Source organism: Eriocheir sinensis, unplaced genomic scaffold (genome assembly GCF_024679095.1).
Source record: "Eriocheir sinensis breed Jianghai 21 unplaced genomic scaffold, ASM2467909v1 Scaffold5, whole genome shotgun sequence".
Lineage (NCBI taxonomy): Eukaryota > Metazoa > Arthropoda > Malacostraca > Decapoda > Varunidae > Eriocheir > Eriocheir sinensis.
In genome coordinates, this window is record NW_026111831.1 from 880,001 (window position 1) to 905,355 (window position 25,355).

The 25,355-nt window shown below is 45.1% G+C and overlaps 3 protein-coding genes across 9 annotated transcripts in view; 2 read left to right on the forward strand and 1 right to left on the reverse strand.

Moving 5' to 3' along the window:
• The window catches only part of LOC126992654 (carbohydrate sulfotransferase 11-like), an 86,292-nt gene extending 65,930 nt beyond the window's left edge, over nucleotides 1–20,362 (forward strand). Inside the window, exons 1-6 of one of the 2 annotated variants that reach the window (XM_050851454.1) lie at nucleotides 915–1,076; nucleotides 1,408–1,556; nucleotides 3,057–3,214; nucleotides 4,686–4,768; nucleotides 6,885–7,088; nucleotides 18,551–20,362. In XM_050851454.1, coding sequence (XP_050707411.1) covers nucleotides 1,072–1,076; nucleotides 1,408–1,556; nucleotides 3,057–3,214; nucleotides 4,686–4,768; nucleotides 6,885–7,088; nucleotides 18,551–18,920 — 969 coding nt within the window. In that variant the 5' untranslated portion in view covers nucleotides 915–1,071 and the 3' untranslated portion in view covers nucleotides 18,921–20,362. Of the gene's footprint in view, nucleotides 1–914; nucleotides 1,077–1,407; nucleotides 1,557–3,056; nucleotides 3,215–4,685; nucleotides 4,769–6,884; nucleotides 7,089–18,550 lie in introns of those variants that run through there. The other variant, XM_050851455.1, reaches the window with a different exon arrangement.
• LOC126992649 (glutamate receptor 4-like) overlaps nucleotides 1–25,355 on the reverse strand; it is an 89,162-nt gene that overhangs the window by 49,168 nt on the left and 14,639 nt on the right. The gene's annotated exons all lie outside the window — the stretch shown is intronic.
• The window catches only part of LOC126992655 (probable methyltransferase-like protein 24), a 91,909-nt gene that overhangs the window by 25,132 nt on the left and 41,422 nt on the right, over nucleotides 1–25,355 (forward strand). The window lies entirely within an intron of this gene.

A 25,355-nucleotide genomic window follows, 5' to 3' on the forward strand; every position in this document is an offset into this window, starting at 1 on the left:
GCGGTGGGCACGAGATCTCACCCGAGTCTGCGCCACACTGACGGCGAGTGGAATGACAGTTGGGCGGCTTCATCTCTTTCCATAGGATTAGCGGCCCATGTCGACTCCACCAATTATACCTCCATGGTTGATGACATTCACTATGGTGGGATGGGGCTGCTTACGCATCTGTTTGGTCTCACTCTGAGGGGGATCAATGACTTCATGTACAGGACGAGGAAGGAAAGGATGAGGTATGGGAGGAGTAGGAAGAGGAGGAAGGGGATCAAAGAGGAAGGAGTGAGAAGAGAAAGGAAGAAAGAAAGGAAAATAAAAAGATAATTACAGAAGACTTGGAAACAAAAGATAATCATGAAGGAAAATCACATTCTGGTATTATTACGTATTATTTTTAGTGCTTCGTCTACCATTACTAATTTGCTTTCCCTGCAGACTGGTGACTCATGACTTCATAAGGAGGAGGAGGAAAAGGAAAAAGAAGAGGAGGAGAGAAGGAGGAGGAGGAGGAGGAGGAGGAAAAGGAAAAAGAAGAGGAGGAGAGAAGGAGGAGGAGGAGGAGGAGGAGGAAAAGGAAAAAGAAGAGGAGGAGAGAAGGAGGAGAAGGAGGTACCTATATTGAAGGAGTTGTAACGCGGCGTGGCAGTAGATGAGGCATTTAAATTCGTCGTTCGTTGTGGGTGAGGGGCCGGGGGGAGAGAGGAGGATGCTGTGGAGGGGAGGGGAGAGAGACCGTAGTCCAAATTTAAAAGGAAACTGAATAATAAATGCTACCAGTTCACGAGCAATGGCAACCCACGCTACGCTTTTTTGTTCTTTCTTTTACAGTAAATGAAGCAACTTAAGAGAAAGGGTAGAATGGCCACAAATAAGGCTGCGTCGACACATCATTCTCAACTCCTTCCTTCGTCTCCATGAATGCTGCTGTCTCCTGTTACACCTGTTCCGCCAGGTGACCAGATGTTCCGGTGACAGCTGGATCTATAGCGACAAACAGGTGTGGGCGAAGCCGCGTTGTCATAAGAGTCCAGTCTGTAGGAAGAAGGCGTCACGTCTACACAATTACTGCGTGAAATGAGGTAAGCAGGTTTAGAACTGTTGCCCCTATTATTAGTTTTGCAATATGATACTTAGGAGGTAATACTCAATACGGTGATGGTAAACATTGAAATACCGAAAGTTAGTTCAGTCAGTCACCAGCAAACCTTTGTACCCTGACCTGTCTCTCGTGACATATAGTTGGTTCGCCCACACCAGTATGTGACAGAGAGAGAGAGAGAGAGAGAGAGAGAGAGAGAGAGAGAGAGAGAGAGAGAGAGAGAGAGAGAGAGAGAGAGAGAGAGAGAGAGAGAGAGTTATCTGAAGCACCATGTTCTACACTGATGACTGTCTCGTGGCCATCCCCTACAGAGTGTCGGCGTTCTCCGGTAGCAAATGGGGCCAGCTCTTCTTTGTGCCTCTTGCTGGTCTTTTGTTCTCCGTCGCCGTGTTTACGTTCTGGCGGATTAACCAGTGGGAATGGGAGGAGAGGAAGATGTCTGCGGGCGATTACACAATAGGTAGTCGGTCTATTTTGTTTACCGATTCAGTTATGTGTTATTTCTTTACGTCTTTTCTACATATACCTCGTTTTACAAATACGTACCTCGCCAAATCTATTCTCCGACCCACCGAAAAATCCTCAAGATCTTCCCTACAGTCTTGGCTAAGCACTACAGAACATAGCGACAAAAGACCATCATGCAAATGTCTCATCCATTCAAGATTACTCTTTACCCCCACATCCAACTTTGCTTTCTCGTCTTTCTAAAGCTTTTGAAACCCTTACCAACAAAGATCTTAAGGATTTATCAATTTAGACTGACCACTACAGAACGAAACAAAAGAGGCAACACAATACCTCAACAATTTAAGTTTACTCTATTCCCGCATCCAACTTTGCTTTCTCGTCTTCCTGAAGCTTTTAAAACCCTTACCAACAAAGTTCTTAAGGATCTATCAACTTAAGACTGACCACTACAGAACAAGGCGACAAAAGGGACTACCAGATATCTCTACACTTTACCCCCGCATCCAAATTTGCTTTTTCGTCTTCCTAAAGCTTTTAAAACCCTTACCAGCAAAGTTCTTAAGGATCTATCATCTTAAGACTGACCACTACAGGACAAGGCAACAAAAGGGACTACCAGATATCTCTACACTTTACCCCCGCATCCAAATTTGCTTTTTCGTCTTCCTAAAGCTTTTAAAACCCTTACCAGCAAAGTTGTTGAGGTTCTATCAACTTAAGACTGACCACTACAGAACAAGGCGACAAAAGGGACTACCAGATATCTCCATACTTTACCCCCGCATCCAAATTTGCTTTCTCGTCTTCCTGAAGCTTTTAAAACCCTTACCAGCAAAGTTCTTAAGGATCTATCAACTTAAGACTGACCACTACAGAACAAGGCGACAAAAGGGACTACCAGATATCTCTACACTTTACCCCCGCGTCCAAATTTGCTTTCTCGTCTTCCTAAAGCTTTTAAAACCCTTACCAGCAAAGTTTTTAAGGATCTATCAACTTAAGACTGACCACTACAGGACGAGGCGACAAAAGAGACTACCAGATATCTCTACACTTTACCCCCGCATCCAACTTTGCTTTCTCGTCTTCCTAAATCTTTTAAAACCCTTACCAGCAAAGTTGTTGAGGTTCTATCCACTTGGACTGACCACTACATAACACAGCAACAGACGCCACACAATACCTCACCCATTCAATGCTTCAAAGCTACTCTTTACTCCTGCATCCAAGTAGACTTTGACCACTCCATAACCTTACGTCAGGAGCTACTAAACACCTCTCCCATTCACTTGTTATCTTATCTCCAGCATCCAGCTAGACCTTGAGCACTCCATAACCTTACGTCAGGGGCTACTAAACACCTCTCTCATTCACTTGTTATCTTATCTCCAGCATCCAGCTAGACCTTGAGCACTCCAGAGCCTTACGTCAGGGGCTACAAACACTTCACCCATTCACGTCTTCTCTTATCCCCGGCACCCAACTGTAGCTCGAGTGGAGGACCCCAAGACACGGAGCGACACCCTGGAGCGTCACATCAGAAAAACTTGTGAAACCTTACGATTCCCGGAGGATGGGGCGCGGAAGGCGATGGCACACATGCATTACGACGACGACAGGAAGGTGATCTACTGCTTCATTCCCAAGGTGAGGGACGGAGGGCGAGGGACCCGATACCGCAGAACAGAAGTGTCATATATAGAGGACATCAGGGCAAGAAAATGCGTCAGAAAAGGATGGGAAGATGTTCATTTATTTACATATCAACCAAATGACGTATAGGCAAGAAACCGTCACTTCCTTCAGTCCCCAAAACTATTCATATAAATAAATAAATAAATATATATATATATATATATATATATATATATATATATATATATATATATATATATATATATATATATATATATATATATATATATATATATATATATATATTCATTTATTTATTTATTTATTACAACAAAGGAGACAGCTCAAGGTCACAAAAAAAGGAAACAATAATAAAAAAAGCTCGCTACTCGCTGCTCCTATAAAAAGAATCAAAAGAGGTGGCCGAAAGAGAGATCAATTTCGGGAGGAGAGGTGTCCCGATACCCTCCTCTTGAAAAAGTTCAAGTCGTAGGCAGAAGGAAATACAGATGAAGGAAGACTGTTCCAGATTTTACCAGCGTGAGGGATGAAAGAGTGAAGATGCTGGTTGACTCTTGAATAAGGGGTTTGGACAGTATAGGGATGAGCATGAGTAGAAAGGCGTGTGCAGCGGGGCCGCGGTAGGGGCAGAGGCATGCAGTTAGCAAGTTCAGAAGAGCAGTCAGCATGAAAATATCAATAGAAGATAGAAAGAGAGGCAACATGGCGACGGAATTTTAGAGATAGAAAACTATCAGTAGGAGGAGGAGAGCTGATGAGACGAAGAGCCTTGGATTCCACTCTGTCCAGAAAAGCTGTGTGAGTGGAGCCCCCCACACGTGAGATGCATACTCCATATATACATATATATATATATATATATATATATATATATATATATATATATATATATATATATATATATATATATATATATATATATATATATAGATATATCAGTAGGAGGAGGAGAGCTAATGAGACGAAGAGCCTTAGATTCCACTCTGTCCAGAAGAGCTGTGTGAGTGGAGCCCCCACACGTGAGATGCATATATCTATCTCTCTATATATATATATATATATATATATATATATATATATATATATATATATATATATATATATATATATATATATATATATATATATATATATATATATATATATATATATATATATATATATATATATATATATATATATATATATATATATATATATATATATATATATATATATATATATATATATATATATATATATATATATATATATATATATATATATATATATATATATATATATATATATATAAGGCTAATAATAGATTTTATAAGACTGGTAGAAACGATCTTGCCAGTCTTGTTTCTTTATAGTACCAGGTATCTTTTTTCAGATGTATGAGGACAGTCTTTAACTCTGATTGCGTGACAACTATCATTTGAATACTAAAATAAGTGCGTTTCATCCTTCTCCTTGACAGGTGGCGAGCACCAGCTGGAAGAGAGTGTGGCTCAGGATGACGAACAGAATTAAGCCGAACCAGAATGCAACCACCATGAGCAGGTAAGGAACACCGCGTCTCTGGTTGTGCCCCGTTAACTCTCTTTTAATTACTAACACCGCGTCTCTGGTTGTGTCCCTCGAACTCTCTTTTAATTACTAACACCGCGTCTCTGGTTGTGCCCCGTTAACTCTCTTTTAATTACTAACACCGCGTCTCTGGTTGTGCCCCTCGAACTCTCTTTTAATTACTAACACCGCGTCTCTGGTTGTGCCCCTCGAACTCTCTTTTAATTACTAACACCGCGTCTCTGGTTGTGTCCCTCGAACTCTCTTTTAATTACTAACACCGCGTCTCTGGTTGTGTCCCTCGAACTCTCTTTTAATTAATAACACCGCGTCTCTGGTTGTGTCCCTCGAACTCTCTTTTAATTAATAACACCGCGTCTCTGGTTGTGTCCCTCGAACTCCCTTCTAAGCAGCGCCGCATCTCTGGTTATGTCCCGAACTCTCACAACAGCTATTTCCAAACGCCAAAAAGGAGATCAGTCGGGTTCTCTTGAGTGTCTTCTTAGGTTCATGGTACAGAGGAAGGGTCAGACTACCACCAAGGTTAAAAACTACCCCTGGAAATGCCTACAGCTCCTACGAAAACCTTGTCAAATGTGTGTGCTTGCTTGGGCGCCAAAATGTTTAGGAGTACGGCCCGAAGTTGGTTCAGAAGCCCCGCCCCCTCTTCCATAGCTACGGGAGCTGATTGGTTGGATGAAAGGAGCTTGGAGTTAGGAGTTTGTTACTATGGAAGGAGGGTGAGGGTATCATCTAAGTGTGCGGTGACTATTGTAAAGGGATTTAATGAATGAAATTGATAATCCTTCTTGCATTAGGAAGTTGAGCATCATGTTGATAGCCGTGATCAAAATAATAGTTTTGTGAACCGAGGCTATTGGAGGCGACGATGCATGCTGAGCTAGTTCAGAGGAGCACTTGAAATGAAAAACAAAATACTGTAGAAGATAGCAATGGAAACAACATCCCGGCAAAGTTTAACCCGGTAGCAGCGACGGGCCAATTTTGCGGCTTTACCGTGTACCAGCGATGGGCCAAATTTCTGCCATGATATAAACCTCCCAAAATAGATGATGCATAAACTGATCACACATGCGTTGATGTATATTATGAAATGGTTTGCGTGAGTGATGATTCTTTCTCATTATTTTACTTAGAGGGGCCTTTAACCTAACCTAACCTAACCTAACCTAACCTAACCTAACCTAACCTTTAACCTAACCTAACCTAACCTAAGAAACATGACCCCCGCAGCTATCGGGTTAAGGTCCATCGTAAACGTATCGGTCTCCCATTACGACTGTTTCCCAAGGCCACAGAGAAGATTAACCGGGTTTTCATGGGCGCTTCTCCAGTTCAAGATGCAGAGGTCGGGTAAAACTATCACTAGGATTACAAGACAGTCCATGCAACGCCCAGCAGCTTCCACGAGAGGCTTTTCAATTAGGTGAACTGAGGCGCCGAAACGTTCAAAAGCCGAAGAGGTTAACCCATTGGATGTGGATTTCCTACAAGAAGACATCACCAAGTTACAGGAGTGGAACAAAAAGTGGCTGTTCCAATTTAGTGAAGAAAAATGTGAGGTCATGCATCTTGGGAGGGGAAATCCAGCATACCAATACCACATGGGAAACACTCCACTACCCACCACAGAGGCACACAAAGACCTGGGAGCACATGTTACCAGGCTACCAGTGAAGGCGAAATCCGTGCCAATCGCAGCGGACGGGTTAAGGTGGTCAGTTAGAGAAGAACAGTTGATAAAGCGATTGGACCTTGATTCTGTTATATTTGGAAGAGCTGTGTGAGTGGAAGATCATATATTTGGCTGATGCTCCCTGAGGAACCAAAGAAAACACTCTTAGTTAGCATTTGGAAAGGAGAAATAAAAGAAAACATTGGTGGATGGGAAACAAAACCTCTTATCTTGATGAAGCTGACTCATTGAAAACAAAAGATCTAGAGTTTTCAGTGGATATTTTGAGTAGGATTCATCGATAATGTTTTGATGAAGTGAGTGCGAGAGAGGTGAGGATTATAGAAGAATAGGGGAGCGGTGAGCGGGACAGAATACCAATCTTAATCCGGCTGTCAATAATTCCTCCCCCAGGTACGCCGTCCACGTCAATCTCCCCGTGCTGGCCGCCGACAGGAATGCAGAGGAGAAGCTAAGAACGTACAGGAAGTTCATGGTGGTGCGCCATCCCTTCGAGCGGGTCTTGTCTGCCTACAGAGACAAGCTGGAGGGCGAGTACGAGAACCCCGGCTACAGCTTCCACAAGCAAGTGGGCAAGAGGATACAGATGAAGTACAGGTGAGAGTTCGGTGCACACACACACACATACACACACACACAAAAAAAAAAAAAAAAAAAAAGCTCCAGTAGCTCAGTGGTAGAGCTCTGCGCTGTTAGGTTTCACGGTCTGACAGACGGAGGTTCGAGCCCTGCTCAGGCCCGGGATGTTTCCACTAACAGAGGAGCGGTTGCTGACTCCCCTTCTGGATCTGGATCTGGATTTATGATGCGCAGGGCACCTGTACAGGTGCATAACATTCCTTGAACAAGGGGGATGGGGTGCGTAGTATGTGAGTTTCTGGCAGTACTCAGAGATTGACCATAATGAGCTTGCTCGGGTCGGAGGGGTACTTGCTGGCGATGACGAGCCCAGCTCGTGATCAGGCCTGCCGCAGTCCTGAATTTGCAGGAAAGAAGTCGAAACCACCTCCCCTACACTTTACAGCACTCTCAGTCACAGAGTAAAGGCCAGTCATCAGGTATGTAATCCTTGCAGGATCCCACGGATCCGCAGCATGTCTCGGAGTGCCTCGCGATGTACTCCATGAGTCAAAAGTCTTCTCGAGATCGACAAAGGCTGCGAGCAGCGCCTACCGAAACTTACGTCGGCGTTCCATAAGGACGCGATGTGCTGTGTTCCGGTCTGTCGTTGATTATCCGGATGTGAACCCAGACTTCTCAGGTCTCTGAAACTTTAGCAGATGAGATCGAATTCGCATCAGCAGCAGATAAGCGAGCACCTTGCCGAGTACACTGAGCAGTGTAATACCACGGTAATTACTGCAGTCCTGTGGCTCCCTTTCCCTTTCCAGATAGGGACAACCAACCCCCTTTTCCAGCCCGGAGGAATGGCACCGTACTGCCACACGGGAGACGGCACCACATGCAACCCATCATGGCCGACTTTCAGCATCATTGCGCTTATATTACAGATCCCAGCTTCCCTTCCACCCTTCAACTTCCTTACAGGTGGAGTTTCGTCTATTGGTGGATCTATAGCCCCCAGCTGCAAGCCAACCAGGAAGTTGTCCGCTTGGGGGCTCTGCCATGTACCGCTGTTCAAAGTACTCGGCCCAACGAGCCCGGTACCCATCCTCATCTGATACTACCTGCCCATCAGCCGTTCGGACAGTACTCGTCTGAGATGTGGGTTTGGAGCGGAGCTTCTTCAGGGCTCGGAAGGCAGGTCTAAGGTCGTTTGCATTATTAAGACAACCCTCGACATCCTCAGCGAGATCTCTGACGTACCTCTCCTTATCCCTTCTCTGAAGGGTTTTAGTCCTTCGTAACAGAGACCTGTATCGCTCCGAGTCCCCAGCCAGCCTGGCAGCACTACTCTCCTCTACATTCTCCAGTACCTCTCTCGAAGCAACTCCACTCCAAGACCTTGGACCTCTTCAATGCACTCCTCTACAGCTTTGAGAGTCACGTTCAAAGGTATCCCGCAGCTCCCCAGGGTTCTCCAAAGTACCAAGCTCCCCAAACCGATTTGAAACTGCCACTGTATATATATATATATATATATATATATATATATATATATATATATATATATATATATATATATATATATATATATATATAAATATATATATATAAATATATATATATATTTATATATATATATATATATAAATATATATATATATATATATATATATATATATATATATATATGTATATATATATAAGAACATAAGAAGAACATAAGAACGCAGGAGTCTGCAAGAGGCCGGTAGGCCTGTACGAGGCAGCTCCTTTGACCCTAAGCTCCCGTGTATCTAACCCCACCTAATATCGCTGTCCATGAATTTATCTAGTCTATTTTTGAATGTGACAATTGTATTGGCACTCACCACATGACTGCTAAGCCTATTCCACTCATCCACCACCCTATTAGTAAACCAATTTTTGCCTATGTCCCTGTTGAATCTGAATTTATCCAGTTTAAACCCGTTACTTCGTGTCCTACCCGGTTCTCTTACCAACAAAACCTTATGAATGTCTCCCTTATTAAAGCCCTTCATCCATTTATAAACCTCGATCATGTCTCCACGCACCCTTCGCCTTTCTAGAGAATGCAAGTTTAACTGTTTGAGTCTTTCCTCGTATGGCAAGTTTCTCAACCCCTGAATCATCTTAGTCATCCTCCTCTGCACCGATTCTAACATTTTGATATCCATTCTATAGTAGGGTGACCAGAACTGAAACACATAGTCAAGATTAGGTCTAAATAATGATAAATATAGTTTGAGGAAGACTTCGTGGATTCTGTTGCTTACGCTCCTTTAAATAAATCACAGTACCCTATTAGCTCGATTTCTAGATTGAGTTCATTGTGCCCTTGGACAGAGATCAGAGCTCACTAAGACCCTAAATCCCTCTCGCACCCAGACCTACTTATGAGAGTGTCATTTAAGCAATAGTTATGTGAGTTGTTCCTACCTACACTCAGAATACTGCACTTCCCTACATTGAACTCCATCTGCCATTTATCCGCCCAGTCATATAATCTGTTGAGTTCACCTTGGAGAATACTAGCGTCCTGATCCGACTCAATTACTCTACCGATCTTGGTATCATCTGCAAATTTACTAACATCACTACTAATTCCTGTGTCTAAGTCATTGATATAAATAATAAACAAAAGTGGACCTAATACCGAACCTTGTGGGACCCCACTCGTAACACATCCCCAGTCAGATCTTTTACCATTGATTTGCACTCTTTGCTTCCTATTGCTAAGCCACGCCTTGACCCAGTTCAAAACTTTACCCTCTACTCCGTGAGCCTGTAATTTAAGCAACAGTCGTTGGTGAGGAACTTTGTCAAACGCTTTACTAAAATCAAGATAGATTACATCATAACTTTCATCTCTGTCAACCGCCTCAAATACTTTATTGTAGAAGGACAAGAGATTGGTGAGGCATGACCTACCTTTTGTGAACCCATGCTGCGAGTCGTGAATTAAGCTATGTTTCTCTAAATGCTCCCGAATGTTCCTGGCTATTATGGACTCCAGCATCTTCCCTATAACCGATGTTAAGCTAATTGGGCGATAGTTTGAATCAACTGACCTGTCCCCCTTTTTAAAAATCGGCGTCACATTAGCTACTTTCCATAGGCTCGGCACATAGCCAGTATTTACCGACATCTTAAAGATGTCGGTTAGTGGGTCACTGATTATATCACCTAGCTCCTTTAATACCCTCGGAAATATCCCGTCAGGACCTGGCGACTTGTTCTTCTTAAGCTTATCTATCTCATCCTGAACTACTTGCCTGGTAATGATTATATCCCTCAATTTATCGCCATCCCCGCCCTCGTACACCTGAACTCTTTCCGGTATAGTCGTTCGATCCTCCTGTGTGAATACTGAAAGGAAGTAGTCGTTCAACAATATGCTCATATTTTCGTAATTTTCTACTAGCTCCCCTGTGTTTAATTTCAGCGGTCCAATTTTCTCCTGTGTTTTTGTTCTATACATCTGAAAGAAGCCCTTAGGATTACTTTTCGCCTCATTTGCTACTTTGATCTCATAGTTCTTTTTTGCTATCCTGGTGTTTTTCTTAACTAATCTAGATAGTTCGACGTACCGGCCCCTGAGATGTGTTTCCCCATTCTTTATTTTCTGATAAATTCCCTTCTTTAACCCAATCTCGTGTTTTAGTCCACGAGTCATCCACTTAGGATCATTGTTTTCTTTTCTTAGTGTTCGCTGTGGTATATGCTGTTCTTGCCCCTCTACTATTACTCTAACTAAATTATTGTAAGACATTTCTACCTGGTTCTCCTGGCTCTCCAATCCGCAGTTCTGGCCCTCATGAATCCCTAAATTATCCCAGTTTACCCCTTCAAGATGTCTTCGAAGCCCCTCGTAGTTTGCTCTTCTAAAATCTGGCACTAACACTGGGTTTGGATCACGGGTTACCGCCCAGTCTAACCTAAAACGAACCGTTCTGTGATCACTATTTCCTAACTCTCCGCCCACCTCCAACTCACGTAGCAAGTTCCCATTATTGGTTAGGACTAAGTCTAATATGTTATCTCCTCTGGTAGGCTCAGTAACTACCTGCTTAAGGAAATTATCTTGTATAACTTCAAGAAAGTCCTCGGCTTCCAGGTCACCCACTAGATCTTCCCAGTCTATATTCCTATAATTAAAGTCCCCCATTACGCAGACATTTCTACTCATACTCGCCCTGCCAGTCTCCTGTAGTAATATACTCGTGTCCTGCCTGTTAAGGTTGGGTGGCCTGTATATAACTCCTAGAGTTAGTTTTTCTTTCCCTTTGTAAACGTCCACCCAAACTGATTCTGAATCCATGTTAGTTTTGAGTGAGTTGTTAACTAAACATTTAAGTGAGTCTTTAACATATAGCGCAACTCCACCTCCCTTTCTGCCCCTTCTGTCTTTGTGAAACATCTGATAACCCGTTATTTCAAATTCTGACCTAAAATTTCTATTAGCAAAGTCTATCCATGTCTCAGTGATCGCTATTATGTCAAAATTTTCTGAACAAGCTTCACCCCTTAGTAAGTCTATCTTGTTTCTGAGGCTCCTGCTGTTAGTATAGAAGATTCTTAGCCCGTCCTCTGTTACTCCTCTAGAATTACTTCTAAGCTGCCTAGTTATATTATGAGCTAGATGTCCCCTCCCATTACTCCTCCCATTGCTCCCATTACTCCTCCCCCCCTCGCCTATACTAAAACCTCCCTCAGGGTACCAAGTGCTCGCTCAAGGGAGTCTGAGAGAGCCTCAACACCCTTGAACGTCAAGTGTATCCCGTCACGGGCGTAGAGGGCGTCGTTGCCAAAGAAGAGGTCCCAATTGTCGACGAACAGCCACCCATTGCGCTCGCAGTGCTCAGCAAGTCTGCTGTTCACTGCTATCGCCCTGGACAGCCATCCATCGCCAACGCCCCTCCTTGGCAGGACGCCACACACTACTGGTGACCCACCAGCGTCACGTATCCTGCCTAACAATTCTCTAAAACGCCTGAGAAGGTCCTCGCTTGGTTTCCGCCACAGCTGAGAAAGACAATGGGGTTCGATCCCTCGCTTGCCATACACGCCTCAATCCTGTCTGATATATGGCCCACCCTGCCCCTGGGAAACACACCCTCGTACTGTTTTTATCCTTGGAGCAAAAATCCCTGACAACATAACGAACCTGACTATCACCAACAACATGAACCCGACGGTCGTAAGGGGGCCAGGAGGGGTGGGTGAAGGGGAGGGAGAGCAGGAAGGAGGAGGGACCTGCTGTGAAGAACGAGGAGAAATTGTGGAAGAGGTGGAAGGTGGAAAGGGGAGTAGGAGGAAGTGGAAGATGGAGAAAGGGAGGGTGAGGTGGTGGAGGGAGGAATGGACGAGGAGAGGGAGGAAGAGGAAGAGGGAAGGTAAGGGACAGGTGTTGGAGGGAGGGACGAGCGAGGAGGCGGAGGACAAGGAGGAGAAAGAGGGAGAGGAGGAGGAGGGGAGAGTGGGCGGGAAGAGGGGAGAGGGGGACGGAAGAGGAAGGCGAGAATTTGAGGCGGAGGAGGAGGAGGGGGAGGGAGGAGGAGGAGGAGGGGAGGAAGGAGGAGTAGGTGAAAGGGAGAGTGAGGTGGGGGAGGGAGGGACGGACGAGGAGAGGGAGGAAGAGGGAAGAGGGGGAAGGTGAAGGACAGGTGTGGGAGGGAGGGACGCGCGAAGCGGCGGAGGACACGGAGGGGGAAGAGGGAGCGGAGGAGGAGGTGGCGGGTGGGCGGGGTGGGGGGGGTGGGGGGACGGAGGAGGGAGGAGGGGAGGAGGCGGAGGTGGATGAGGAGGACGAAGAAGAGGAGAAGGAGGGTGGGAAGCAGGGAGATCGGAGATGGTCGAGGAGGAGGAGGAGGAGGATGGGAGGGGCTGCTGTGTGGTTGAAGACAATACTAGAGAAGAGGAGGACGAGGAAGAAGAGGAAGAGGAGGGGGAGGAGGACGAGGAAGAAGAGGAAGAGGAAGGGGAGGAGGAGGAGGCGGGGCTTGTTGCTGCTGCACTAACCAGTAAGTGTACCTGGGCGGCGAGAGTCGTAACCCTATTCTCTAACTCTATGATCCTCTCTCTCTCTCTCTCTCTCTCTCTCTCTCTCTCTCTCTCTCTCTCTCTCTCTCTCTCTCTCTCTCTCTCTCTCTCTCTCTCTCTCTCTCTCTCTCTCTCTGCATCTCTCTCTCTCTGCATCTCTCTCTCTCTCTCTCTCTCTCTCTCTCTCTCTCTCTCTCTCTCTCTCTCTCTCTCTCTCTCTCTCTCTCTCTCTCTCTCTCTCTCTCTCTCTCTCTCTCTCTCTCTCTCTCTCTCTCTCTCTCTCTCTCTCTCTCTCTCTCTCTCTCTCTCTCTCTCTATATATATATATATATATATATATATATATATATATATATATATATATATATATATAATTCTGAGCTCACGCCTGGTTCCATAGTTTCTCAAGATGGAAACCCGGAGGGTTGTATTTTGAGATTTTCTAGTATCCTCAGTGTTACAACAACAAGTCTATGGTCTGTTCCAATGACCTCAGCACTCCGGAAAACCCTACAGTTCTGAGGGATCTTCCAACGAGTAATAACAAAGATCTAATCGACGTCTTTTGCCACACCGCCAACATTGCTTTTCCAAGTCGATTGATGAGACTTGAGTCTCTGGAACCAGGAACTGGCAATCCTCAGCATTCGGAGCTTTACGTTGCTTACGTTTCTGGTTGCGGAGCCATTGGGACCAAAATACAACTCGTAGCCTCTGTGTGCCGGTAGCTGCACTGAAGTCACCAAAGACAAAATTAATAAGTGTGTCGCGCATGGGGGCACCGGCCAACTATAGATTGGAGCTTAGCATAGAACATCTTTCTCCTAAAGTTCGCACATCTCGGTAGGGGCTTACACTGCAATAAGAGACATGAAGCCCAAGGTGTGATTCAGCCTCACCAGCATCATACACTCATCAACAGGAGTAACTCCAAAAACATAGGACTGCAGTCGGCTAGAAATGGCTTTAACTACTCCCTTGAGATAAGCAGCATCGCTCTAGCCTGATCAGTAGTAGGTATAGTCCCCACTACTGATCTCTTCATTGCCAGGTCTCCTTGTCTCAGAGAGCCCCACTATGTCCACTCTCAACCTCTTGAGTTCAGCTGACAGATGGGGTAGTCGATGATCGTCTGAGAGGCTCAGGGTGTTCCACGCACACACACAGAGAGCCTGCCGGAGGTTAACCCCGGGCCTGGCTCAACGAGGTTGTCTGGTCTGCACCACCCTTGGGGTCCCCCTGACAAGGTTTCGATAATAATTTCCTTTTTATGAGATTTTCCCTTTTATGAGTACTGACAGTATGTACTTACTATTATTATTTTTTTCACAGTAAAGGACAAGCTCAAGGGCAGAAAAAATAAAATAATGAAAAAAAAAAAAAAAAAAGCCTGCAAATCACTGCTCCTATAAACAAGAGTTACGAGGAGTGGCCAAAAGAGAGGTCAATTTCGGGAGGAGAGGTGTCCTGATACTTTCCTCTTGAAAGAGTTCAATTCGTAGGCAGGAGGAAATACAGATGAAGGAAGATTGTTCCAGAGTTCACCAGCGTGAGGGATGAAAAAGTGAAGATGCTGGTCAACTCTTGCGTTAGGGATTTGGACAGTAGAGATATGAGCTTGAGTAGAAAGTCGCTTGAAGCGGAGCCGCGGGAGGGGGAGAGGCATGCAGTTAGCAAGTTCAGAAGAGCAGCCAGCGTAAAAAGATCGATAGAAGATAGAAAAAGAGGCAACATGACGGCGGAATTTAAGAGGTAGGAGACTGTCAGTAAGAGGAAAGTTGACGAGACGAAGAACTTTAGACTCTATTCTGTCCAAGAGAGCTGTGTGTGTGTGTGTGGAGGCCCCCCACACGTGAGATGCATACTCCGTACGAGGGCGGACAAGGCCCTTGTATATGGATAGCAACTGTGCGGGGGAAAGGCATTGGCGGAGACGATACAGAACTCCTAACCTCGAGGAAGCTGATTTAGTGAGAAAGGAGATACTACAAACTTTTTTAGTTTTTTTTTTTTTTTTTTTTACAGAAAAGGAGACCGTTCAAGGGCGTGAAATAAGAAAACAATAATGAAAAAAAGCCCGCTACTTACTGCTCCCAAACAGAGTACAGTACATAGGAGTGGGCAAAAAGAGAGGTCAATTTCGGGAGAAGAGGTATCCTGATACCCTCATCTTAAAAGAGTTCAGTTCGTAGGCAGGAGGAAATACAGATGAAGGAAGATTGTTCGAGAGTTTACCAGCGTGAGGGATGAAAGAGTGAAGATGCTGGTTAACTCTTGCATAAGGGGTTTGGACAGTACAGGGATGAGCTTGATTGGAAAGTCGTGCGAGGCGAGGCCGCGGGAGGGGGAGAGGCATGCAGTTAGTTAGTCCAGAAGAGCAGTTAGCGTGAAAATATCGATACAAGATAGAAAGAGAGGCAACTTTGCGACGGAATTTTAGAGGTAGAAGACTATCAGTAAGAGGAGGAGAGCTGATGAGACGAAGAGCCTTAGACTCCACTCTGTCCAATAGAGCTGTGTGAGTGGAGTTCCCCCCTCCCCCCACACGTGAGATGCATACTCCATACGAGGCGGACAAGGCCCCTGTATATGGATAGCAATTGTGCGGGGGAGAAGAACTGGCGGAGACGATACAGAACGCCCAACCTCGAGGAAGCTGATTTAGTGAGAGAAGAGATGTGAAGTTTCCGGTTAAGATTTTGAGTTAAGGATGGACCGAGGATATTTAGTGTTGAAGAAGGTGACGGCTGAGTGTTGTCGAAGAATAGGGGATAGGTTTTTTGAAGATTGTGTCGAGTTGATAGGTGGAGAAATTGAGTTTTTGAGGCATTGAAGGACACAAGGTTCCTTCTACCCCAATCGGAAATGATAGCAAGGTCTAAGGTTAAGCGTTCTGCAGCCTCCAGTCTGGAGTCGTGTACTTCCCGTGGGGATGGTCTTTTATTGAAAGAAGTTGAATAATGCAGAGTGGAATCGTCGGCGTATGTGTGGACAGGACAGTTTGTTATGGAAAGAAGATCATTGATGAATAACAGGAAGAGAGTGGGTGATAGGACAGAGCCCTGTGGAACACCACTGTTAATAGGTTTAGGGGAAGAACAATGACCGTCTACCACCGCAGAGATAGAACGGCCGGAAAGGAAACTGGAGATAAAGTAACAGAGAAAGGGGCAGAATCCGAAAGAGGGCAGTTTAGAAAGCAAAGATTTGTGCCAGACTCTATCGAAGGCTTTCGATATGTTTAGCGCAACAGAGAAAGTTTCACCGAAACGGCTAAGAGAGGATGACCAAGGGTCAGTTAAGAGAGGAAGAAGATCGCCAGGAGAACGCCCCTTACGGAACCCATACTGGCGATCAGATAAAAGGTTAGAAGTGGAAAGGTGCTTTTGAATCTTCCGGTTAAGGGTGAATTCAAAAGCTTTAAATAGACAAGAAAGTAAAGCTATAGGGCGGTAGTTTGAGGGATTGGAGCGGTCACCCTTCTTAGGCACAGGCTGTACAAAGGCGTACTTCCAGCAGGAAGGAAAGGTAGATGTTGATCGGCAGAGACGAAAGAGTTTGACCAGGCAGGGTGTCAGCACGGAAGCGCAGTTTTTAAGGACAATAGGAGACACTCCATCAGGTCCATAAGCCTTCTGAGAGTTGAGGCCAGAGAGGGCACAGAAAACATAATTTTTAAGACTCTTAATAACAGGCATGAAGGAGTCAGAGGGGGGGTGAGTAGAAGGAATATGCCCAGAATCGTCCAGAGTGGAGCTGTTACAGAAAGTTTGAGTGAAGAGTTCAGCCTTAGAGATAGATGAGACGGCAGTGCTGCCGTCAGGGTTAAGGAGAGGAGAGAAAGAAGAAGAAGTGAAATTGGAGGAGGTATTTTTGGCTAGATTCCAGAAGTCACGGGAAGAATTAGAAAAAGCAAGGTTTTAACATTTTCTATTGATGAAGGAGTTTTTGGTTAGTCGGAGAATAGATTTGGCACGATTCCGGGTAGAAATATAAAGATCATGGTTAGTAGGAGTGCGAAGGCTCTGGTACCTTTTGTGAGCTGCCTCTCTATCATTAATAACACGAACAAGCAAGATTAAACTAAAGCTTTTCAGCATGAGGAGTAGAGAAAGAACGTAGAATGTATGCCTCCATTCCAGAGACAATCACCTCTGTGATGCGCTGAGCACACACCGAGGGGTCTCTCTTCTGGAAGCAATAATCATTCCATAGGAAATCGGAAAAGTACATCCTCAGGTCGTCCCACCGAGCTGAAGCAAAATGCCAGAAGCATTGCCTCTTCGGTGGGTCCAGAGGGTGTACAGGAGCGAAAGGACAGGATACAGAAATAAGATTGTGATCGGAGGAGCCCACCGGAGAGAATAGTTTGACAGGGTAAGCACAAGGGTTAGAAGTAAGGAAGAGGTCTAGTATTTTGGGCCGGTCTCCAAGTCGGTCGGGGATACGTGTAGGGTGCTGAACCAACTGCTCTAGATCGTTGAAGAGAGCAAAGTTGTAGGCTTGTACACCAGGCTGGTCAGTAAAAGAGGATGAAAGCCAAAGCTGGTGGTGAACATTGAATTCTCCCAAGATGGAGATTTCAGCGAAGGGAGAGTGGGTCAAGATGTGCCCCACTTTAGAGTTCATATAGTCAAAGAATTTTACATAGTCAGTAGAGTTAGTTGAGAGATAAACAGCACAGATGTATTTAGTAATAGAATGACAATGAAGTCTTAGCCAGATGGTGGAAAATTCAGAAGAGCCAAGGTCGTGGGCACGATAATTAACAAGTGATGTCGTTGCGCACGTAGACGCAACATCCAGCTTTGGATTGAAATTTAGGATAGAAATAGTAGGAGGGAACAGAGTAGAGATTGCTGTCAGTAGCCTCAGAAACCTGTGTTTCGGTGAGGAAGAGAAGGTAAGGTTTAGAGGAGGAGAGATGGTGTTCCACAGAATGGAAATTAGAACGAAGACCGCGATTGTTTCAGAAATTGATAAGAAAAAGGCTCGAAGAGTTATCAAGACACCTCTCAGGTCGGCAGCCAGAAGGGGAGTCCTCCCTGGGGGAATCTGTGGTCCTCCCCCAGGCGGGGACTCCTAGGCACTGTTGTTGAACGCCATTTTGAATTTTAAATTTTGGGAAAAGGTGTGTGTGTTGTGTGAATGTAGTGTGGTGTGGTTAGAAGAGGATCTGTCTTTAGAGAGCATGCTGAACTACTCTCTGGTGTTCATGAGACTAAGCGATTCCGTCCTTACGGTTTCACAAGGGACTATACTATACAGCTTTAATCTTCTTTAGCTAATATCCCTATTATAACCTACCAATTACTAATAGCTCTACGTATATATATCAATGCTTCTCATTTTCTCATTCTCTTATAGTCATTAGAGTATTATCCTTCATATCCCAATGAGATGCATAATACTCGTACTCGACTCCTCCCCAGGGGCGCCACCTACAGGGAGGGCCACAACGTCACCTTCGCGGAGTTCATTCGCTTCATTTCCGAGGCGGGGCGCGGGACGGAGGAGCAGAGGAACGAACACTGGTTGCCCATGCACGAGCTGTGCCAGCCGTGCGCTGTGCGCTACGACTTTATCAGCAAATACGAAAATCTGAAGGAGGACGCGGACTACCTCCTCCAGTGGCTCGGGCTGACGGACCTGGTGGACGGGTTCCCCGCGGCGGACAACAGGACCTTCCACGCCAGCCGCCTCGACCCCAAGTACTTGGGCCAACTCAGCCACAGCAATATCATGGCCTTCCACGCCAAGCACCTGGCGGACTTCCTGCTCTTTAACTACACGTTCACCTGAACGAGGAACACAGTGCTGCAGGGAGCAGCTTGGCCCACAGCAACACCATGCAGTCACGCACTTTCCTGCCATTGCGTGTGTACTGTACAGGTGTGAGAAACTATATCTATCATCCTCATCAGCGTGTATCATTCACTGCCAGACACAGGTCTCGCTCATCTGCAAACCTCTCGTTTCTGTCTCGCGTCTCTATTCCCAGCTTCGACGTAAATGTTACGTTGTTACATACATCTTTATCTCATCACACCGGTTTATTTATTTATTTATTATTTTTTTAGATGTTGCCTGTAGCGCCGGTAGATTGTCTTGAGGGGCCTCTTCGACGGCCCCAGCCCGTTAGTGGCGCAGGCGAATTTTATTTATAGTGGCTGCCGTGATGTCTGACTCTTGCCTGGCCCATGCTGTCCCCCGGTGCTTCTTTTGACCGAAGTCGCTGAAGTTAGGGTTCATTGGAGGTCTGGGCAGCATGTGGGTAATCTTCCGCCACTCTGGAGTGAAGAGCCTTGCCTTGGCTCATTCACATTTCAATTACTTCCCAGTCAGTCACTTTTCTTGTCCTTCTGTTGCCCTCCAGTTTATCTTGGCCGTTGCCACCCTTGTTGTTATCACCCACGAGGAAGGCAGTGATGTTAGTCATTATCGGTTTGTTGGTTTGTTTGTCTGTATGTCTGTCTTTGTATCTGTTACTGAAATGTCTCCAATCAAAACATATCAAACTAATTTACTAACTAACTAATGGGGAGCATACGCCCGGGGGCGCGTCGCTTCACTCATTCGCCGTCCATACTCCGGCGGTCCTCCCGAGCAAGCTCCCATGCACTGCCCTGTCCATGCCGAGTCCCTCACGGCAGGATTGACTGACTTGCCCAAGCCAGTTACTTGGGTGTCCCCGTGGTCAGGGTTGTCTCGTACGAACAACCCTGTGAGCAGGATCGACGTCCAAATTGTTATAGTCGCCAAATACACATGAGAACATCTTTATAGAAATACATGATACTGATCAGCTTGTAGGGAAACGCCGATATAACCGGCTAAATAAGGGTAAGTATATGAAAAGAAAATATGAAAAGAAAATAGACTAAATGCCTAAGAGTGACCATACGGAGGCTATGGCGCAGGGTTTTCAGCAACACTGAGGGCTTCCAAAGGTTATCAAAAGTGGAAAGAAAAGAAGAAAAAAAAGGAATGTGACGGCACTGGGATATTATTTTGTAAGGTGGTCATATTAATATTTGACAATTTAAAACTATTGAAGCGGCTGATCGAGTAAACTGAACAGACTCCTCTAGTTGCTCGTGGAAGACAAGAGGCTGCAAGGGGTTGGAGCGAAGCCTGCTTCGTCGAGTCTGTCTGCCAGCGTCGAGGCGGGAGTGAAAAGAGTTCGTGATAGGCAACGAGTCCTTTTTTACCTGTAACTTACTAACTTAAATACCTAATCACTGTATGGGATAAACCTTTTCTATGCCTGACACAATGTTAGGAGAAAATATCGATTAAACTTAATGCAATTCGTGAATGATTATATGTTGCAGATTATTACGTTCATTTCCTTCTACTTTCGTGTATTTTTTTCGTCTCGTCTTGAATAGAAGGCTAATATTTGTAGATATGTTGCTGCGTTAGAAAAATCTGAAACGAAAAAAAAACCCCATTTTCTATCCTCCTTCAACTTAAAAACCAGTCTCTTTAGAATCGGCATGGGGGCTTCGTGGTGCAATGGTTAGCACACTCGGCTCACAATCGAGAGAGCCCGGGATCGATTCCCGGGCGGAGTGGAAAAAATTGGGCGGCTTTTCCGATACCCTACGCCCCTGTCCACCCAGGTATTAATCGGGGGTTGTGTCCCGTCTCCTGGGATCTGTTCCCTTCTCCTATAATTCCTTCCCCTTCTGTCTCTCTCCGGCATATGACCACAGATGTTGCGCCGACTAAACGAAACTTTCCAACTTTCTTTAGAATCGGCAAAGTAAAAGTTTCCCATAGCTACCTGGCAGCGTGGTGCAGAACAGCTGGTGCCTCGTTAAGTCTCCTGTGGACTGGCCTACCACGGTGTTATGGACTCGCTCAGCACGTGTGTGTATAGCCTATTTAATCTGCGTGAAGTGACTTTTCGTGTGTACTCGTGCGAAACTCAAACTGTCGCAACTCGGACATACCATCTTACACGCTCGTGAAAAATAAAATGATAAAAACTGACTAACTGACGACTCAGCTCAGTGTTTCCGTCACATGGGGAGATAATAATTGCCATATCACTCAGTTACTTACGTGAAGGTTGTGGGTGGTGGCAACGTTTTCTTCCGCCCCGTGAACTGACATTTTTTGTTTGTTTGAACCTGAGACATTTTTGTCCATAGTGGCCTTATCGTTTCGTTTAGAAAGTACACATCTCATAACGATATTGTACCGTACGTGTGACCGAGTGCCATAAAATAGGCTTAAAACATGAAATACGTAGCTACTGGTGTGCAGCCGAGAACCACCCAGAGCAATTAATGTGAAAAAAAATAAGGAAGGAGGCGGCGTGAAGGACATGGACACGGAGAGGCAGCCTCGTATTAATAGTGCTGAGGAGGGAAATCGAACGTAATCCACTTACGGTCAGGGAACTTAAAAGGGCCATATTACGACATATCACCGCTTTCGTAGGAGTTGTGGGCATTTCCAGGGATAGTTTTATGACCCTGGTGGTAGTGTGAGTCTTCTTCTGTACCATGAACCTGAAGAAACACACATTAGAACCCGACTGACCCCCTTTTTGACCTTTAGAAATGGCTGATGTGAGAAGCGAGAGTGTTTTATAATACCAACCTAAGGAACAAACTCCAAACCCCCTCGGTGACGCGTCTGTCAGAAACGTTCAGCGTGTGTTAGGCAAAGACCTTGGCCAAAGTAAGGTGGCTGCGCTAATAAACCCACTAATTACTGAAGCCCAGAGGAAAAGGAGGTCGGTATTATGACACTTTCGACACTTTCGCTTGTCACATCAGCTATTACTAAACATCAAAGAGGGGATCAATCGGGTTCTAATGAGTGTTTCTTTAGGTTCACGGTACAGAGGAAGGGTCAAACTACCACCAGGGTCATAAAACTACCCCTGGAAATGCCCCAAACTCCTAGGAAAGCCTTGTCAAATAGGTGAACTTAGGTGACGAAATGTTTAGTAATACGGCCCGGAGAGTTTTAATCGTCAAGGAACCTAAGGCCTGGAACTTGGAGAAATGGAGGACGGTACTGTGGTCTGATGAAGCCGCATTCCGTGTGTAACTTAATTGTTATTAGGGAGGAAAGTGTGGAGGGCGTGCCTCGGACCCCCGCAATGAACCGCTCCCCAACTGTCCTAAAACATCCTTGGCATTTAAAAGTTTGGGTCAGTTCTGGGTTTGGTGGTTTGGGTGAATTAGTAATATTACCCCATAATGAGACCGTGAGTATAGAAACGTATTACTTTAATCTCAACGAGTACTAAGGGCCGCTTTCACAGTCGTTTTGTTTGTTTTGATAGTTACTAATGGCGGCGATCGACGCTAAAGTTTTCCACGTGAAACTGGCTGATGGGGTAGTGGCTGCTGCGGGGTTAGCCTAGCCCCGCACCTTATCACACACTCTCAACACCTCTCTCTTCCTCTGCAGCCGCCACTACCCCATAGGCCGGTTTCATGTGGAAAATTATAGCGTCGATCGCCGCCATTGGTAACGATCAAAACAAACAGAGTGACTGTGAAAGCGGCCCTTAAGTATGGAGTCGTCTTTTGACTCGAAGTTTTGAGAAGAGTGGCACAGACATTAAATTTTTCCAGCAGGATGTGGCATCACCGCTCACGGCAAAATTGATAAAAAAAAACTGGCTATCTGACTGTGGTATAAACTATATCATGGGCTGGCCAGCGATCTCACCCGATCTTTCACCCATCGAAAACCTCTGGGCTATACTCAAAGCTAAGTTGAGGGAAAAAAACAAACATCATCTTTGCCCAAGTTGGAGGAGGAGCTGCTCAGCGCCGACACTGAGGAAACTCGCAGATTCTCCTCCAAAACGTCTCAAGGAAGTTCTAAAGAGGCAGAGCAATCCAACCAAGTATTGGAGGGATAGCTGGTGAGTATTCTTGTACAAAAATGTATGCTAGTTCACTTATTTGTTTGGTTGTTATAACGAGGTTTATCTGCAATGAACTTGTATTTACTTGCGACGAAAAGTCAATGAGGTTTATTCCAGAGATGCCAACTAGCGGGTATAGGGTCACAGGTCCCACGAAGCTTGAGCTATTCTTTCAATTATCGTGAATTACCTGTGTTTTTCTGGGGCTTGTAACAATTACAGTTCAATACAGTAAGTGACACTATTGTTAATAAAAATGTAGCTGATCATTCTCGTTGTTTTATTTATTGCTAAACGAGAGAAAATATAAATGCCGTCCGGCAGCCTCTCCTCATCCAAAATCGTTCTTCCATGAAAGCCCTGCGAAATCAAGCAGAAATGACATTCAAAAACATATCATTTACATTACATTATATGCTGAGTACCTGCCGTGGGTGTATCAGTGTCGCCTTCGGCGAAATTCATCAAAAAACATTAGGGCGTTAGTCATCTCGACAACCCTCTCCTTCACAACAACAGAAAGACAGGTGCTTGTGGCTCAGTGAGGTCACCGGCTTCCGCTCCCAGCGTATTATACTCCACCCTCAGCTGACTGCTGATTGTTGTGTGAGATGAAGCAATACCTTGGGTGGACGCCTGCCGTTACCAGGAGCGTGGGCAGGTCAAAGGTGATGGCGTTTAAAGCCAGGAGTTGTGGGTGGAGGGAAACATTATTGGACGGAAGCCAGTGTCGCACACAGACAAAAAATAAAGGAGGCTCGCTTTCTGCCGAGATGCCTGGCGCCCAAATGTTTTTGATAAATTTCGCCAAAGGCGACACTGATGCACCCAAAGCAGATACTCAGCATATAATGCAATGTAAATAATATTTTTTAAAAGCTCATTTCTGCTTGATTTCATGAGAACGATTTTGACAAAGACGGACAATATTTTCTCTCGTTTACCAATTAAATAAAGCAACGAGAATGTTCAGCTTTATTTTTATCAACAAGAGTGTCACTTATTATATTGAAGAGTAATTTTTGCAAGTCCCAGAGAAACACAGGTAATTTACGATAACTGGAAGAATAGCTCAAGCTTCGTGGGACGTGTGACCTTATCGCTGGTGACACCTGCTAAGAATGAATATACCTCATTGACGCAGTGTATATGGTGTTGTCGATACCTGTGCTGAAGAACAAAGAGTCTGATCTTGCAGTCGCTTGTGCGCCCTGTTTTACTTTATGGCTGCGAAAAAATGGTGACTTGAAGAGGTGGACTGATGCCTTTGGTAACTGGGTCCTTCACTGAACTCAACCTTCCATCTGGCGGCGTACGTCCAAATAATTTTTCTTACAAGTTTTTCGCTGTTATTTAAAAATCACCAATTTTCTCATAGCTACGGTACCTATAGAGACACTTGACTTACCTGTCGTTTTTAAGAAGCGGGGAAATGCAAGAAACACTGAATAAATGGCGAAGCGGTAAGACCCAACCTCCTCTGACAGAGATTGAGCCTCAACCTTTATAACAGAGTCTTTGGTGTGGTCCCTCACCTCGATCAGTGCCTCTCTCACTGCAGCTGCCTGATATCTCAGCTTTCCCACCTTGTATCAGACCACATCTTCAATGTGATGTTCACATGTTTTTTTCAGAATGGCCCATCGCTGTGTGGAGGCTGAAAAGGTGTAAAGCTTCTGCAAGTTGCCAAAGTAACTTGTGACATCAACAGATCCCTTAGTAGCATCGGACACAAGCAAATTTAGAGAATGAGCTCCACATGAAACAAACAGAGCTCTGGGATTCATTTCTAGGAGCCTGGATTGAACACCATTGTTTTTTCCCCTCATGTTGGCCCCGTTGTCGTATGATTGTCCTCTACGGTCCATGAAAGGAACTTTTAGCTCCTCCAGTCTCTTCAGATTCAGGGATGCCAAATGTAGACCAGTGGACTCCTCTGCCTCCAAAAAACACCATGAAATGTTCCTTTGTATGGGGCTTCTCCTCCAGTGACACAACCCGAATCACAACTGACAGCTGTTCAGTGTGGTTGATGTCTGGCGTGCAATCTAGAATTATTGAAAAAACTTTGATTGCTTAATGTCGCTCACCAATGCTGAAATGATCTTGCCGCTCAACAAATCAATCAGTTCGTTTTGTATGTGGCAACCGAAGTAGCTGGTGCAACTGGAGGTCCCTTTTTGGACATGGCTAATGAGGTCCCTTTTTGTACATGGCTAATGTGCTCTTGCATTATAGGATCAAATTGTGCCATAAATTCACTTTTCAGAAAATTGCCATTTGATGGTGAGAGTTTTCTATGTCCCCTTAGTGCAAGGAGACTATACAATCTCCTT